Here is a 17,759-nt window from a genome sequence, read left to right as displayed (position 1 = left end):
TAATCTCCATTTGCTTGACCTTTTCTTTACTATAGAAAATGGAGAATTCCAAGGAGAAAATGAAGGTTCAATGTATCCATTTTCCAATTGTTCTTGAATTAAACCTCTTAGAATCTTCAGTTTTTCTAATGTGAGGGGCCACTGGGGTGTCCAAATCAGTTTGTTACTTTTCCAGGTGATTGGAATTGGTGAAAGGGATTTATCAATCCCAATGGCCCCTATATAAAACCCAGCCCAGCACAATTGTCATTAGGATTAAGATCTATAGGTTACTCCTTGTAGGTTTTTACCTAAGCCTCTCCTGGGAATATGCCCCATATTTTTCATCATGTTTTTTACAAGTGAGGATGTAGGTATGTGAATTTCAGCATCCCATTGTTGTAATAAATCTCATCCCCAGAGACTAATAGGTATGCGGGCAATGTAAGGTTGAATATAACCTAGTAATCCCTCTGGGTCCTTACAGGGCAGAGGTTGGCTGCTTTGTCTCAATTGCTGAGTAGTTACATAGCCAAAACCCTCAAGGGTATAATCAGCAGGCATTGTAGGCCATTGGCGTGGCCAATATTGACAAGAAATGAGAGCAATATCTGCTCCAGAATCTAAAAGCTGTTCAAATATTCATTCCTTAATAGAAAGCTTCATTTGGGGTTGACTTCCTTCAAACAGTTTCTTAGAAAAGGAATCTTTTTATTAGTACTGCCGAATCCTCTTTCACTAAAATTTGAAGATTGATTAGGCATAATATAGGGAAGTAGCAAAAATTGGGCGGCTCATTCACCTGCTGAAAAGATCCAAGGAATAGTGACAGAAACCATAATTTGAATCTCACCATAATAATCAAGAGTCTATTACTCCAGTATGTACTGTAACTCCTTTCATAGTTAAACTACTCTGTTCAAGCAGGAGACCAACCGTATTTGGAGGTATAGGTCCATATAGGTTTGTTGACAATTTATAAGGGCACTGAGATGGATGTATAAAGCAAGCCTTAGAGAGAGGGATAGCAAGAGCAGCGCTCCTAGTCCTTGAGTAGCAGGGACTAAGTCCATTACTGAGAGTCACTGTTGGGTACAAAGAGAATAGGATAGTTCCATGACCCCATATTTATTGGAGCCTGGGGCTGCCCCTTAGGGAGTTTCCCTGATGAGGGTTCCCCAAAGGATTTCCATTTTTCTCATTTTTAGACATACATTCCTTGGCCCAGTGTTTGCCTCATCGACAGCAGGGACAAACATTAGGGCGTTGAATCCTGAATTTATTCAGGCGATTGGCGGGAGAGGGAGTAACCAGACAGGGAGGGAGACGGCATTGTTTTTTTATGTGTCCTGTTTGTCCAGGATTAAAACATTTTGCCTGCAATTGTGTTTGAACAACCATGGTTTCTAACGCTGTAACTTGGGCCTGATGTTTAAAGGGTCCTACATTACAGAAGCTTTTAAATAATCCATGACATCGCCAGATTCTCTAAGAGGTCGAATCAGGGCCTGGCAGTCTTCATTAGCATTATCATATGCTAGTTGTCTTAAGAGTATTTTCTGAATTTGTTCTTCTCTTATCTGTTTTTCCAGCGATTCTTTTTTACCTGCCAATAAAAATCAATGTATGGCTCTTTAGGCCCTTGTATTTTTTTTTATAACTGATGGTATAATCAGTGTCTGAATTAATTTTTTGTCAGGTTTGTAAGGCCACATCACATACGTGGGGAAGGTCTGCAGGAGGGATGTTATGACTTTGATGATTAAAAGTCATCCAATACTGTTATGCTGGAAATAAAAAAAATAAAAAAAAAGAAAAAAAAAAAAAAGAAACAAACATTAAATAATTAAAAAAAAAAAAAAAAAAAGTCATCCAAACTCCTGTTCCCATGAGCATATCATAAGTAACAGCACCTATATTCCCTCTCTGTCCTAAACTCCTGACCTTTTCATGTGCCTCCTTAGAAAGCCATATCTTCCATTGTAAAATTTCAGAAGAGGTTAATAATACCATTTTAGCTATAAGTTGAAAATCATAGCGAATCCGGCAGGCGTTTTTGCTCCAAATGGATAAATATTCATAATTCATAACAATAGGGAGAAGTAGGCCCCTACTTTAAATTCTCTAACAGTCTCCATCAGCATCCTATCATAAGTAGTTGGCCTGTTAGTATGAAAAGTTACAGGGAAAACTAAGTGAAGTTCATGGGGGTGAGACGGTGTAGAAACAGAACTTTGTTTTTTAGTTTTTTTGGTCCTAATTGTAACATGCATTAATTATCATTCAAACCAGTGTCACTTCCCTCATTCCCAAAGAAGTCTGCTGCTCTTTCCTTGTCCTCATTTCTGGAAGAAATTGGAGGCACAGTGACCAAAGGAGAAACATAGCATTTGTCCTTTTTGCTGAAAAATAAGTTTTTACTTTCAGTTTGAATTTGTTGGGTTGTTTCATCATCTAACTCATATGTATGCAGAGAGGTAGCTGTTTCAACCTTATGATTTCTTTCTTATACTCCCCTCTAAGAATTAAAACAACCATTTTTACCAATGCCCATGTAACCCAAAACTCCACAGGAATTTTTGCACCTTGTCTATAAGACTTTTCCACATTATGGCATGCACACTCCCAAATTGTCTCTTTCATGACTCAAAAAAAAAAAAAAAAAAAAAAAAAAGAAGAAAGAAGAAAAAAAAAAAAAAAAAAAACCCAAATTGTCTCTTTCAAGGTTCCTTCATCAGGAAACCAAAGATTATATTCTCAAATAACATCCAGACAAGTTCTTAATTGACATCTGGATACTGGAGCACCTCCCTGAGATAAAAGGTGTTGTATTAATGCTAGAAAACGCTGGGGGCGACTTTGATTCTCCCCCATCATTATCACTTACTTCCTTCTGTGAGGGTCTCTGTATCCATGCGTGACTGTTCCTTGATTTCAGTGCCCGGTTTGGGCACCACATGTCACCCTCCCGAGTGGGGATCCTGGTGATCAGAGCCTGTGTGATGGGGGAACTACCGATTGATGATCAGTAGATGTATTTATTTCTTACAATCACTTCTTTTATACCTTCCCTAAGATCCCATTAGAAACAGGGTATAGATTTCTGTGCAGGGTGTGGGCTACATGTGGGATGTGATTTACATGCAGGCAATCAAGTGAGACAAGTGAACAACAATGATTATCACTTAGCTTTAAATGACAATATCTCTTACCTTTAAATGATTAGAGAAAGTTAAGCATTCTCTACACTTACCTGATCTATCTAAAGGAGGACAAGAAAACACTCCAGGGATCTTCCCTTGTTTATTCTGGGTGTGGGCCCAGGAAGAAGCATGCCCTCCATTTCCTGGAGTTTTCTTACAGGATTCCGCAGGACCCCAGTCACCTTGGCGAGGATCCGGGTGGTATTCTCACAAAGGGGGAAAACAGGGAGAGAAAGGTAGAGCAATTCAGGTGAACTGAGAAGCACAGTGATTATTAACTCAGTAAATCATATATGTGGCTGAAGGGTAACAGCAAAGTTCCCATGAGGATTTTGCAATACATGGGAACAACTTCAACTCAGGGTGAAGGAGTTGATGACACTAGCTAACACTACCACAACTTTTGTTCTCCTCTCTAAATGCTAATCATCTTTCATAAACCCTGTTATTCTCTCAGGTAACAGTCCAAACTGACCTGAGACTCTCCTTGGCTCATTTATATTTTATGCACAGGATAAAGAACAGAATTCTGAAAATTATGTCAGTTACATAAGAATCAGCAAGATGATCATCAAATCATGATTTGACTTTAGCAGAGGTCATTTATATTAACCTCATTGTCTCACAGGTCATCTTTAATTTATGTCACAGAGTTAATATGTTTTGGGAACTGAATCTCCCCATAGAAATACACAGATGTCGTCATAGGAAAGTCCCATAAGCATTTAATGGAAAGTTTAATTTTGCATTGAAAGAAACATAATTATTGACACTGACTTATTAGTCATCTCCCAGATTTTCATTTTTTAAATCCCAAATGTTTGTGAGAAAAAAATTATTTTCTGAAATTATATGAGACTTCACACCACACAGACACACACAAAACCAATATGATGTTATAAAACTCTTCTCAGAGCATTCAGGTAAAGGAAGTATTCAGATTTATCTTTACTTTACTATTAGTGTCCTTAAGTGTTGTTTATCTGAATTAGTTAGCATTTTTTAATATTCTCAGGTTTCAGCTTCTCACCTTTCTAGGTGAAGACAATGGCAAATCAGCATGAGATTTGAACTCAGTTCATATCAACCTTTTCCGATTAAAAGATCTTCAAAACATACAGGTAAGGATTCAGCTTAATTCTGTTACATAATTCAGGCAAGTACATTGAAAGTTAATTCTAACATAATTGAATAATTAAATAACTTATCTTTAGTACTTTAAAACAAGAAAGTGAAACGTTCAGCCTGTGCTTTTATTTTGATGTTTTTAGTATGGAAAAAGAAACCCATTTTGACCATAGAATCTACATAATTAGACACACTGGTCAAAATATCCTAAGGGAATCCCCAAGTAGTAATAGAAGATAGCCTTTGAGGCAAAACAAAATTTGTTCCCAAAATTCATATTTATTTTTAAGATTTTTTTTTCATTTATTCATTTGAGAGAGAGAGCCAGAGAGAGCTCAAGCAGAGGGAGAGGCAGAGGAGAGGAACAAGGAGAACTCCCACTGAGCTGGGAGCCAGGCATGGGGCTCAGTTCCAGGACCTGGAGAATCATGACCTGAACCAAAGGAAGATGCTTAAATATCTTAGCCCTCCAGGGAACCCATCTCAAAAATCATATTAAGATTCAAGATTTTTCTCTTTCTCTAAGTGTTATAAAACTAAAATATACAGGCAAGCTTTTTTTTTTTTTTAATTAGCTTTAAAACTACTGTGATATACTTCAGAAAATATTACGTAAGTTTCTTAGGAAGCAGGAAGATAGTAGCTGGGTGACTTCCAGTAAAAGAATGATGCATAAGGTTTTCCATGATAAATTTCCTAGAATTTCCTTTGTAGCCTGTTCTTCAAAACTAGCAGTCTTAATTTGTGGAGACTAAAGAGGTCACTAAGGATCAGTGATAGTCCACTGACAACAAGTTCACCTATCTCGGGTCTTTGAAGCTAGGACTAAAATCAATACTCCCCCCCCCCATAGCATTAAATAACTCTTATGAGAAGTAGAAGTCATAGCTGAACTCAAATGACTACAATTCTAATAAAGAAACTGTACATGCATATTTTTTTAAAGCCATGTGTATTTTACATAAACAACTCTAGATTGTGTTGTGTATATAGGTTATGCTTGAGAATGCAAGAAGTGAAAATCAGTGTGGTCTAGAGCATTTAGTTAAAGCTTTCTTAAGTAGCATAATATGTAAACTATGCTTTACATAAGGATGGAAAGGATTTAGATATTGGGGAAAAATCAACAGGAATGATGGCATGGACAAAATCAGTTCTTATGGAAATGGATCTAATACCAGGAACAGGGATGAGAGTGGTGAAAATACATAGATATTTATTTCCTTGGATATCCCAAGGATTTCATTTAAAGATTAAAGTCCTATTCTTAAATCCTTGTGATTTTCATACAATTCCTAAGGTATAAATTTAAGATATCTGTTGTATGCTCTTTTCAAGCATTCATTCCACTGGGAGAGTATATGAAAACTTTTTGCTTAGTTAAAAAAATGTGCATACATGAAAATTTATAGCAAATGTATTTTAAGGATTATTAAACAAAAACTGACACTGATATTGTTTGTCAACATTGAACCAAATATAGGAATGCTAGATTTCTCAACTATTCATGCATGAAGTCATCAAGACGAACCTTTTCCTCTGTAATCATTCTTCTTAGAATTACAAAAACATTCGTGGGAATGCTGATTTTCACAGTTGAGCTTATAAAACTGACATTTTTAGGGGAATGACTATCCCCTAGATGTTTGGGTGCCTATATCCAGAGATACTGAGGGGAATTTGAAAAACCTCCTCTCTTTTTTGTAAAAAGAACAATTTGGAAGGTACGCTATACACACTCTAAATTAGAATCTTATATCTCCAGAATTCCTGTCTCAACAGAGAAGGTAGAAATGACTGAGGATAACTACTCCTTGACCACTGAATTTATCCTCATAGGATTTACAGATCGACGAGAGTTGAAGAGCCTCCTGTTTGTGGTATTTCTCATTATCTATGTGATCACTATGGTGGGGAATCTGGGCCTAGTAGTGTTGATTTTTATGGAGCATCGTCTTCACACACCAATGTACATCTTTCTGGGCAACCTGGCTCTGATGGATTCCTGTTGTTCTTGTGCCATTATCCCCAAAACATTAGAGAACTTCTTTTCTAAGGACAGAATGATTTCCTTTCATGAGTGCATAGCACAATTCTATTTTCTCTGGCTTGCTGGAACTACAGAATGCTTTCTCCTGGCAGCAATGGCCTATGATCGCTATGTGGCCATATGCAGCCCACTGCAGTACCACACCATGATGTCAAAGAAACTCTGTATTCAGATGACCACAGGGGCCTACATAGCTGGAAACCTGCATCCTATAATTCATGTGGGGTTTTTCTTTAGGTTAACTTTCTGTGGTTCAAATGAAATTAATCACTTTTTTTGTGATGTTTTTCCATTATACAGACTTTCCTGTGTTGACCCTTATATCAATGAATTAATGATATTTATCTTTTCAGGTTCAGTTCAAGTCTTCACCATCAGTAGTGTCTTAATATCTTACTTCTACATTCTCTTTACTATTTTCAAAATGAAATCCAAAGAGGGAAGAGGCAAAGCCTTATCTACTTGTGCATCCCACTTTCTCTCTGTCTCAATATTCTATGGTTCTCTTCTCTTTGTATATATTCGACCACATTCAGTTAAAGAAGATGCTGAAGATATACCTGGTGCTGTTTTTTATACTCTAGTGATCCCTTTATTAAACCCTTTTATTTATAGTCTAAGAAATAAGGAAGTAATAAATGCTGTGAAAAAAATTATAAAGAAAATTTTCTAACAATTTATTTATTTTTTTTAAAGATTTTTTTAATTTATTGGACAGAGAGATCACAAGTAGGCAGAGAGGCAGGCAGAGAGAGAGGAGGAAGCAGTCTCCCCGCTGAGCAGAGAGCCTGAGGCAGGACTCGATCCCAGCACCCTGGGATCATGACTTGAGTGGAAGGCAGAGGCTTAACCCACTGAGCCACCCAGGTGCCCCATATTTTCTAACAATTTAAAAGAAATATAATACCCTGTGGAAAATTAACTTAAATTTGATAATATGTTTTTCAAAATCATGTAATATTGAGAAAGTAGAAAAGGACCACTTTGTCCTTATAATATTCAATTACTGAATATGATATTATAGGCGTCAGATAAATAAGTTCAAAAAGGAGAGATTCTGGTATAATGTATTAAAAAATCTAAGCTCTAGCTCCCAGCAAGATTGAACTATGTAATTCTTCTTCAGGTCACACACTGTGTCACAAAAATATTAGCTAAACAATTAGCTAATTGTTTCAATGTGTAATGAATTACAATTTTTCAACAAATAACAACAAATACGATGAATAGAAGCCAGCTAGATAAAAATCACCTCCATTTAAATTAATTTAAAACAATGAGTCTTGGAACACTGCAAAAATTTAAAAAAGAAAAAATTGTTGACAAATTTCTGGAATTTTAAAGCATAATCCTACAATCTCTGGCACATTCCAGGTTCTCAAGAATTAATCCCTTCTTAAAAAACACCAACTGTCAGAAGTAAACTGTATAACTTTGATTCTTAATTTTCTTTGTGTTTATTCAAGAGAAGATATTTGAATATTAGTTCACAAAGAATATTCTCAAATCCAGAATATGTTCACCTTTAAAAGAGGTAATTTTGTTGTGTATATTTTACCACAATTAAGAAATGTTGAAAGCAAGAGAAGAATGCTAGTAAAAATGTACAATAAAAAAAAAGACTATTTTCATCTTTAGTGTTAGTCAATTTTACTTTCAAGGTCTCTGAAATAGAGTATCTGTATACTGGTGATGTAGCACTCTGTCTTAATTCTAAGACACCCTTTTAGCTTGTAAATAACATTTCATCACTCTCCACTTAACTACTCAGCAAATCTCTTAAATTTTTTACTTTGACTATTATATTTTAATTTCCTATAGCCCCATTGAAAAAATGGGGAACATAGACGTTTCCTAATTTGTCTACAGAAATATTGAGGAGGTGCTCAGAGATCAAATTGAGGGATCCAATCCAAAGTCAATAACCACTAAGTGGTTAACCACTAAGTCATATTGTATGCAACATAGAGAAGTGAAAGTAGCAAGAGAGGAAATCTTTTAAGAAATGACCCTGTTAAGTGGATATAGAAACAGGGCAGAGAGTCAAGAAAAATGTGAATCAATGACATTTTCCTCCAGATTTGCTTTGAAAAAATTTCAAGCCCACAGAAAAGTTGAGAAAATGCCCATGAATTTTGACAATCATGATTAGTAATTATTGACATTTCACCACATTTGCCTAACAATCCACCTGGAAAATGTGTATACATACATATTGAATACAGGTATGTATATGTGAGTATACATAAATGAGATTTTTTGTTTGTTTGTTTTGTTTTGTTTTGAGATTATGATAGTTTGCCTTAAATTCTTCAATATATATCTCAAAAGAACAAAGACATTTCCTACACTGTCATATCGTTTTTAAAAGATTTTATTTATTTATTTGAGAGAGAGAGAGAGAGAGAGCTTGGGAGAGCAAGAGGGAACACAAGTGGGAAGGGGAGAAGCAGGAGCCCTAGGTGCATGGGGCTTGATCCCAGGACCCCAGGATCATGACTGGAGCTAAATGTGGACTTAACTGACCGAGCCACCCAGTTATCCCATCATATTATTATTACCCCCAAGAAATTTAACATCACCTAACATGATGTTCATACTAAAATTTTGCCCAAATTGTCCTTCTTAGCAATATATTTTTTCATCAAGAATTCAATTAAATGTCACTACTTGGTGTTTTATCATTTTCAATCTCCTGTAGTCTAGAACAAACCTCTTGCTTTTTTCTCCTTTCATGACATCTGAAAATTTTTAAATCGTTGTGTCAGACATCATGTAAATTATCCCACCATATCTATTTTTGTGATGTTTCCTCATGACTAGATTAGGTTAAATAATTCAGCCATCACAAGTGTGCTGTTTTAAGGTGAGGCCTATGACATTAGCTTGCCTTGTTAACTGAAGGCATTTACTGATTACTTCATTAAGGTGGTACCATCACCATCTGCTCTACAATAAAGATAACATATTTCCTTCTTATGAAAACCTAATCTGTAGGGTAGTACCTGGACACCATGTGAATTTCTTGTTCCCTAATAATTTTTCATCAGCAGTTTTAGCATCCAATGACAATAATTTTTTGAATCAACTATTATCATTGGAAGCATAAAACTGGTGATTGTTTTTCCCCAAGTGTTCTCTGGCTGCATTCTGAGAAAGAGAATTAAAAAAAAATTTCTTTTTGAACAGTTTTGGATTTATAGAAAATAATAAAGATAGTATAGAGAATTCCCATATCTGACATACCCATTTTCCTATGTGATTAATATCCTACATTGGTATGATACTTTTGTTATAATTAGTGAGCCAATATTGATACATTGTGATGGAGTGAAATTCATACTTGATTCAGATTTGCATAGTTCAATCTAGTGTCCTTTCATCCAGAATCCCATTCAGCATATCACTTTATATTTAGTCATCACGTCCCTTTAGACATTAGTTGTTTGCAATAGCTTTTCAACATTCCTTGTTTTTGAAGTCCTTGGTAAGTTTTGAGACGTTCTAATCAGACATTTTGTAGAATGTCCCTCAACTGGAATCCTTCTGATGTTTTTCTCATGATTAGACTGGGGGGATAGCTTTTGAGGAGAAAGGCCCCAGGAGTAAATCACCATTTTCATTACATCCTGTCAGTGGCAACTACTGTCTTCATCACTTGTAACTCTTGATGTTGACCTTGACTACCTGGTTGAGGTGGTTAGGTTCCTCCGTGGTGAAGCTGCTTTTCCACTACCCTCTCTTACTGTGTTCTGTTTAAGGAAGTAACTATCCACAGTCCACACTTACAGAGAGGAAAGAAATGGACCACCTCCCTGGGCAAAGTATCTATACAAACTGGAAATCTTCTGAATGGAAGATTTATCTAGTCACCTCACTTATTTATATTTTTCATCCTCTATTTACATAAGTATGGAATCATGGATATTTATTTTATACTTTGATAAAATTACACAGTACTTTATTAATTTTGCTGCTCAAATAATAGGAGCTTTGGCCACAGGGAGCTGTTTCCATTGGCTCCTTTGTCCGTTTGACATACAAGTATCATTGTGTATGCAGGGTGGGTTTGTGTGTGTTTGTTGTTTAGCTCTGGTGTTTTGTTGTTGTTGGTGGTGGTGGTGGTTTTTTCTGGCATTCCAAGATGTTCCAGGCTCATCTTGCATATTTACCTCATGCCCTAGTCACTCTATCAGCTACTTCTCCAAGTAGATCTAATTCCTTTGCCTGGAAAATGATATTAAAAACCAAAATCTGGGGGGTTGAGTCAAAATGCGGAGAAGTAGCATGTTGAGATGACATCAGGTAGCAAAAGATCAACTGGATAGTTTATCAAACCATTCTGAACACCTACAAATCCAAGAGGAGATTGAAGAGAAGAAGCAGCAATTCTAGAAACAGATAATCACCCACTTTCTGAAAGGTGGGACCTGCTGAGAAGTGAATCCAAAGCCACAAGAAGATAGACCATGAGGGAGGGGCTGTCTCCTGGCAAGTGGCAGAGCCATGAAGCACAAAATCAGAACTTTTTAAAGCCTGCTCTACTGATGGGCATCACACGAGAGGCTAAGCTGGGGTGAAGCCAAAGTGGGTTCTCAGGTCCATCATCATGTTCTCAGGTCCCACGGGGTCAGAAAAAGATCAGGGGTTTCTGAGTGTTTCAGAGCTTACAGGTATTAGGATGGGGAAGCTGGCTACAGAGACGGAGCCTAGGAATGAGCTCTCAACTCAGGGGTACTTTAAACTGTGGTGCATGGCACAATCAGGCCATTACTCTGTGAACAGGGACTTCACAAGATCTGGGAAGTAGAAAAAGAGCAAAGGGATCTGCTGGGTTTGGAGACTCCAGGCTGATAGTGTGCCAGAGACAGATGCTTATCACAGGCTAGGTGAGCTCGGTGTGCAGATGGAGGCTGGGGAAACTGGAGTGACTGAGTGCTTTTCTTCGAGGGCACACTAAGAGGTGGGGCCCTGAGCTCTCGGCTCTTCCAGGTCAGCTATGTGGAGGTCACCATTTCCATTCCCATCCTCCAGAACTCTTCGGAATGTGTTCAGAGAACAAAAGCTCCCGAAAGCAAACCTGTGCATATTACTTAGCTGGCCCTTGGTAAGGGTGGTGCAATTCCGCCTCAGGCAAAGACACTTCAGAATCACTAGAACAGGCCCCTCCCCCAGAAGATGAGCAAGAAATCAGGCCAAGACCAAGTTCACTTACCAAGGAGAAAAGTGGAATTCCAAAGGAGGAGAAAGCAAAGCATGGAATTCATAACTTTCTCCCAATGATTCCTTAGTGTTTCAAAGTTAAATAATTTTTTTCATTTTTTTTCTTATGCTACTTTTTTAAAACTTTTACTCTTCCTTCTTTTAAAGTTTTTTCACTAATTTATCTTAACAATACCTTCCATAAAAAAATATTTTTTGAACACTCATTTTTATAGTCATATATTATCCTTCATTGTATCTAAAGTTTTTTGGTTTGGTTTGGTTTGGTTTTGTATGCATATAGAGTTTTTTCTTCTAAAAAAATTTGGGATACAACTTCTTCTAACAGATCAAAATATACCCTAAATCTGGCATAGGGCTTGTTCTAGTCTCCAGCCTGAGCAAATTCTCTCCACTTTCTTTTTCTTTTTTCTCCCAACTAATTTATCAACTCTGTTTTTAGAAATATTTTTTAAAAATTTTCAACTTTATGGTCATATTCCACCCCTTCGTTGTGTTTAACTTAATTTCGTGTGTGTGTGTGTGTGTGTGTGTGTGTAGAGAGAGAGAGAAATATAGAAGTTTCTCATTCTTTAAAATATTAGAAGTTAATTTCTCCTAAGAGACCAAAATACTCCCAAAATAAAGTGGGTGACTCTGTTCTATTCACCAGTCTAATATGTATATATTTTCTTTTTTATATTTCTTCTTTTTTTTTTTTAAATTTTTTTCTGAACTTCTTTTTACCCCCTTTCTACCCCCATGATTTGGGGTCTCTTTTGATTTGGTTAAAGTACACTTTCCAGGGTCTTTGATGGGCTTTTAGTATTTTATTTGATCCTTCATATATATCTTATCTGGATAAAATGACAAGGCAGAAAAAATCACCACAGAAAAAAGTACAAGAGGCAGTACCTAAGGCTAAGAAACTGATCAATATAGACATTGGTAATGTGTCAGATCTAGAGTTCAGAATGACAATTCTCAAGGTGCTAGCTGGGCTTGAAAAAGGCATGGGAGATATTAGAGAAACACTGTCTGGAGAAATAAAAGCCCTTTCTGGAGAAATAAAAGAACTAAACTCTACCCAAGATGAAATTTAAAAAGCTATTAATGAGGTGCAATAAAAAACAGAGACTCTTACTGCTAGGATAAATGAGGTCACAGAATTACTGATATAGAAGACCAAATGACAGAGAATAAAGAAGCTGAGCAGAAGAGAGACAAACAACTACTGGACCACAAGGGAAGAATTTGAGAGATAAATGATACCATAAAATGAACCAACATTAGAATGATTGGGATTCCAGAAGAAGAAGAGAGAGGGGAGCAGAAGGTATATGGAGAGAATTATTGTAGAGAATTTCTCTAATATGGCAAAGGGAACAAGCATCAAAATCCAGGAGGCACAGAGAACACCCCCTCAAAATCCATAAGAATAGGACCACACCTCGTAATATAATAGTAAAATTTATAAGTCTTAGTAACAAAGAGAAAATCCTGAAAGCAGCCTGGGACAAGATGTCTGTAATATACCATGGTAAAATTATTACATTGGCAGCAGACTTACCCACAGAGATGTAGCAGGCCAGAAAGAACTGGCATGATATATTCAGAGCACTAAATGAGAAAAACATGCATCCAAGAATACTATATCTAGCTAGGCTATCGTTGAAAATAGAAGGGGAAATTAAAAGCTTCCAGGACAAACAAAAACTGAAAGAATTTTGCAAACAACAAACCAGCTCTACAGGAACTATTGAAAGGGCTCCTCTAAGCAAAGAGAGAGCCTAAAGTAGTAGATCAGAAAGGAACAGAGACAATATACAGTAACAGGCACCTTACAGACAATACAATGGCACTAAATTGATATGTCTCAATAGTTATCCTGAATGTAAATGGGTTAAATGCCTCAATCAAGAGACACAGGGTAGCAGAATGAAAAAAAAAAAAAAAAAAAAAAAAAAAACAATATGCTATCTACAAGAAACTCATTTTGGACCCAAAGACAAATCCAGATTTAAAGTGAGGAGGTGGAAAACAATGTACCATGTTAATGGACATCAAAAGAAAGCTGGGGTGGCAATCCTTATATCAGATCAATTAGATTTTAAGCCAAAGACTATAATAAGAGATGATGAAGGACATTATATCATACTCAAAGGGTCTGTCCAATAAGAAGATCTGACAATTTTAAATATTTATGCCCCTAATGTGGAAGCAGCCAACTAAATAAGCCAATTAATAACAAAATCAAAGAAACACATCAACAATAACACAAAAATAGTGGAGGACTTTAACACTCACCTTGTTGAAATGGAAAGATCATCTAAGGAAAAGATCAGCAAAGAAATAAAGACCTAAGTGACACACTAGAGCAGATGAACATCAAGAATCTGCTCAGAAATTCCATCCCAAAGCAACAGAATACACATTTTTCTCTAGCGCACATGGAACATTTTCCAGTACAGATCACATTGTGGGTCATAAATCAGGTCTCAACCAGTATCAAAGATTGGGATCATTCCCTATATATTTTCAGACCACAATGCTTTGAAGCTAGAACTCAATCACAGGAGGAAATTTGGAAAGAACCCAAATACATGGAGACTAAACAGCATGCCTCTAAAGAATGAATGGTCAACCAGGAAATTAAAGAAGAATTGAAAAAATTCATGGAAAGGAATAATAGTGAAAACATAATGGCTCAAAAACTGTGGAACACAGCAAAGGCAGTCTTGAGAGGAAATATATAGTGATACAAGCCTTTCTCAAGAAACAAGAAAGGTCTCAAATATACAGCCTAACCCTACAGCTAAAGGAGCTGGACAAAGAACAACAAAGAAAGCCTAAACCCAGCAGGAGAAGAGAAATAATAAAGAGTAGAGCAGAAATCAATGAAATAGAAACTCAAAAAAACAATAGAACAAATCAACAAAACTAGGAGCTGGTTCTTTGAACGTATTAATAAGATTGATAAAATCATGGCCACTTATCAGAAAGAAAAGAGAAAGGACCCAAATAAATAAAGTCATGAATGAAGGAGGAGCGATCATAACCAACACCTACAAAATACACACAATTATAAGAACATATTATGAGCAATTATACACAAGCAAATTTGACAGTCTGGTGGAAATGGATGCATTCCTAGAGACATATAAACTACTACAACTGAACCAGAAAGAAATAGAAAACCTGAACAGAACTATAACCAGTAAGGAGATTGAAGCGGTCATCAAAAATCTCCTAACAGGGTCATCTGGATGGCTCAGTGGGCTAAACTCTCTGCCTTCAGCTCAGGTCATGATCCCAGGGTCCTGGGATTGAGCCCCACATTGGACTCTCTGCTCAGCAGGGAACCTACTTACCTCTCTCTCTCTGCCTGCCTCTCTGCATACTTGTGATCTCTGTCTGTCAAATAAAATCTTAAAAAAAAAAATCTCCTAACAAACAAGAGCCCAGGGCCAGATGGCTTCCCAGGGGAATTCTACCAAACATTTAAAGAAGAATTAATTCCTATTCTCCTGAAACTGTTCCAAAATACAGAAAGGGAAGGAGAACTTCCAAACTCATTTCATGAGGCCAGCATTACATTGATCCCAAAACCAGAATAAGATCCCATCAAATTACAGACCAATATCCTTGATGAACACAGATGCAAAAATTTTCACCAAAATACTAGCCAGTAGGATACAGCAGTACATTAAAAGGATTACTCACCATGACCAAGTGGGATTTAGTCCCGGGCTGCAAGGATGGCTCAACATTTGCTAATCAATCAATGTGATACAATACATTAATAAAAGAAAGAACAAGAACCATATGATCCTCTCAATAGATGCTGAAAAAGCATTTGATAAAGTACAGCATTCTTGCCTGAAGAAAACTCTTCAAAGTGTAGGGATAGAGGGTACATACCTCAATATCATCAAAGCCATCATGAAAAACCCATCACAAATATCATTCTCAACGGAGAAAAACTAAGAGCTTTTCTGCTAAGGTCAGGCATACGTCAGGGATGTTCATTATCACCACTGCTATTCAACATAGGACTAGAAGTCCTCGCCTCAGCAATCAGACAACAAAAAGAAATTAAAGGCATTCAAATCAGCAAAGAAGTCAATTATCACTCTTTGCAGATGATATGATACTATATGTGGAAAACTTGAAAGACTCCAACCAAATCTGCTAGAACTTGCACAGGAATTCAGTAAAGTGTCATTGATATAAAATATAATATAAAATCAATGCATAGAAATCAGTTGTATTTCTTTACACCAACAACAGGACTGAAGAAAGAGAAATTAAGGACTCAATCCCATTTAAAATTGCACCCAAAACCATAAGATACCGAGGAATAAACCTAACCAAAAAGGCAAAGAATCTATACTCAGAAAACTGAGTACTCGTGAAATTCATTCAGGAAATTAATTCAGGAAAACACAAAGAAATGGAAAAATGTTCCATGCTCCTAGATTGGAAGAATGAATATTGTGAAAGTGCCTAAGCCACCTAAAGCAATCTACACATTTAATGCAATCCCTATCAAAATCGAATCCATTTTTTCAAAGAAATGGAACAAATCATACAAAAATTTGTATGGAACCAGAAAAGACCTCAAATAGCCAGAGGAATATTGAAAAAGAAAGCCAAAGCTGGTGGCATCACAATAGATTTCAAGCCCTATTACAAAGCTATCATCATCAATACAGTATGGTACTGGCACAAAAACAGACACATAGATCAGTAGAACAGAATAGAGAGCCCAGAAATAGACCCTCAACGCTATGGTCAACTAATCTTCGACAAAGCAGGAAAGAATGTCCAATGGAAAAAGGACAGTCTCTTCAACAAATGGTGTTGGGAAAATTGGACAGGCACATGCAGAAAAATGAAAGTGGACCATTTCCTTACACCACATGCAAAAATAGACTCAAAATGGATGAAGGACCTCAATGTGAGAAAGGAATCCATCAAAATCCTGTCCACGAGCACAGATGGAAACCTCTTTGACCTCAGCCACAGCAACTTCTTCCTAGGAACATTGCCAAAGGCAAGGGAAGCAAGGGCAAAATGAACTATGAGGATTTCATCAAGATCAAAAGCTTTTGCATAGCAAAGGAAACAGTTAACAAAACCAAAAGACAACTGACCCAATGGGAAAAGATATTTGCAAACGACATATCAGATAAAGGGCTAGTATCCAAAATCTGTAAAGAATTTATCAAACTTAGCACCCAAAGAACAAATAATCCAATCAAGAAATGGGCAGAGGACATGAAAAGACATTTCTGTAAAGAAGATAGCCAGATGGACAACAGACACATGAAAAAGTGCTCCACATCACTCAGCATCAGGGAAATACAAATCAAAACCACAATAAGATACCACCTCACACCAGTCAGAATGGCTAAAATTAACAAGTCAAGAAATGACAGATGCTGGTGAGGATGCAGAGAGAGGGGAACCCCCTACACTGTTGGTGGGAATGCAAGCTGGTGAAACCACTCTGGAAAACAGTGTGGAGGTTCCTCAAAAAGATTAAAATAGAGCTACCCTACAACCCAGCAATTGCACTCCTGGGTATTTACCCTAAATAAATACTCCTGGGTATTTACCCTAAATAATGGGCACGTGCACCCAAATGTTTATAGTAGCGATGTCCACAATAGCCAAACTATGCAAAGAACCTAGATGTCCAGCAACAGATGATTGGGTAAAGAAGAGGTGGTATATATACACAATGTAATGCTATGCAGCCATCAAAAGAAAGGAAATCTTGCCAGTTGTAACGACATGGATGGAACTATAGGGTATTACGATTAGGGAAATAAGTAAATCAGAAAAAGACAATTATCATATGATCTCCCTGAAATGATGAACTTGAGAGGCAACGTGGGAGGGTTAAGGAGTAGGAAAAGAATAAATGAAACAAGATGGGATTGGGAGACAAACCATAAGAGACCTTTTTTTTTTTTTTTTTTTTAGATTTTATTTATTTATTTGACAGAGATCACAAGTAGGCAAAGAGTCAGGCAAAGAGAGGAGGGCTCCCTGCTGACCAGAGAGCTTGATGCAGGACTCGATCCCAGGACCCTGAGACCATGACCCAAGCCAAAGGCAGAGGCTTTAACCCACTGAGCCACCCAGGTACCCCCATAACAGACTCTTAATTTCACAAAACAAATTGAGGG

The 17,759-nt window shown here is 36.9% G+C and overlaps 1 protein-coding gene and 1 pseudogene across 1 annotated transcript; one reads left to right on the top strand and one right to left on the bottom strand.

The window, feature by feature from the left end:
- The window catches only part of LOC116595256, a 94,519-nt pseudogene that overhangs the window by 27,139 nt on the left and 49,621 nt on the right, over nucleotides 1-17,759 (bottom strand).
- Nucleotides 6,093-7,021, top strand: LOC116595276 (olfactory receptor 5K1-like; the record flags this gene model as incomplete). Its single annotated transcript, XM_032351442.1, has 1 exon — nucleotides 6,093-7,021. A coding segment is annotated over exon 1 (918 nt), but the record flags the coding sequence as incomplete, so codon positions are not given.

The sequence above is a fragment of the Mustela erminea genome, chromosome 1 (genome assembly GCF_009829155.1).
Source record: "Mustela erminea isolate mMusErm1 chromosome 1, mMusErm1.Pri, whole genome shotgun sequence".
In the NCBI taxonomy this organism is placed as follows: Eukaryota; Metazoa; Chordata; class Mammalia; order Carnivora; family Mustelidae; genus Mustela; species Mustela erminea.
The sequence above is the reverse complement of the archived record's forward strand: the minus strand, read 5'-3'. Positions and strand labels throughout refer to the sequence as shown.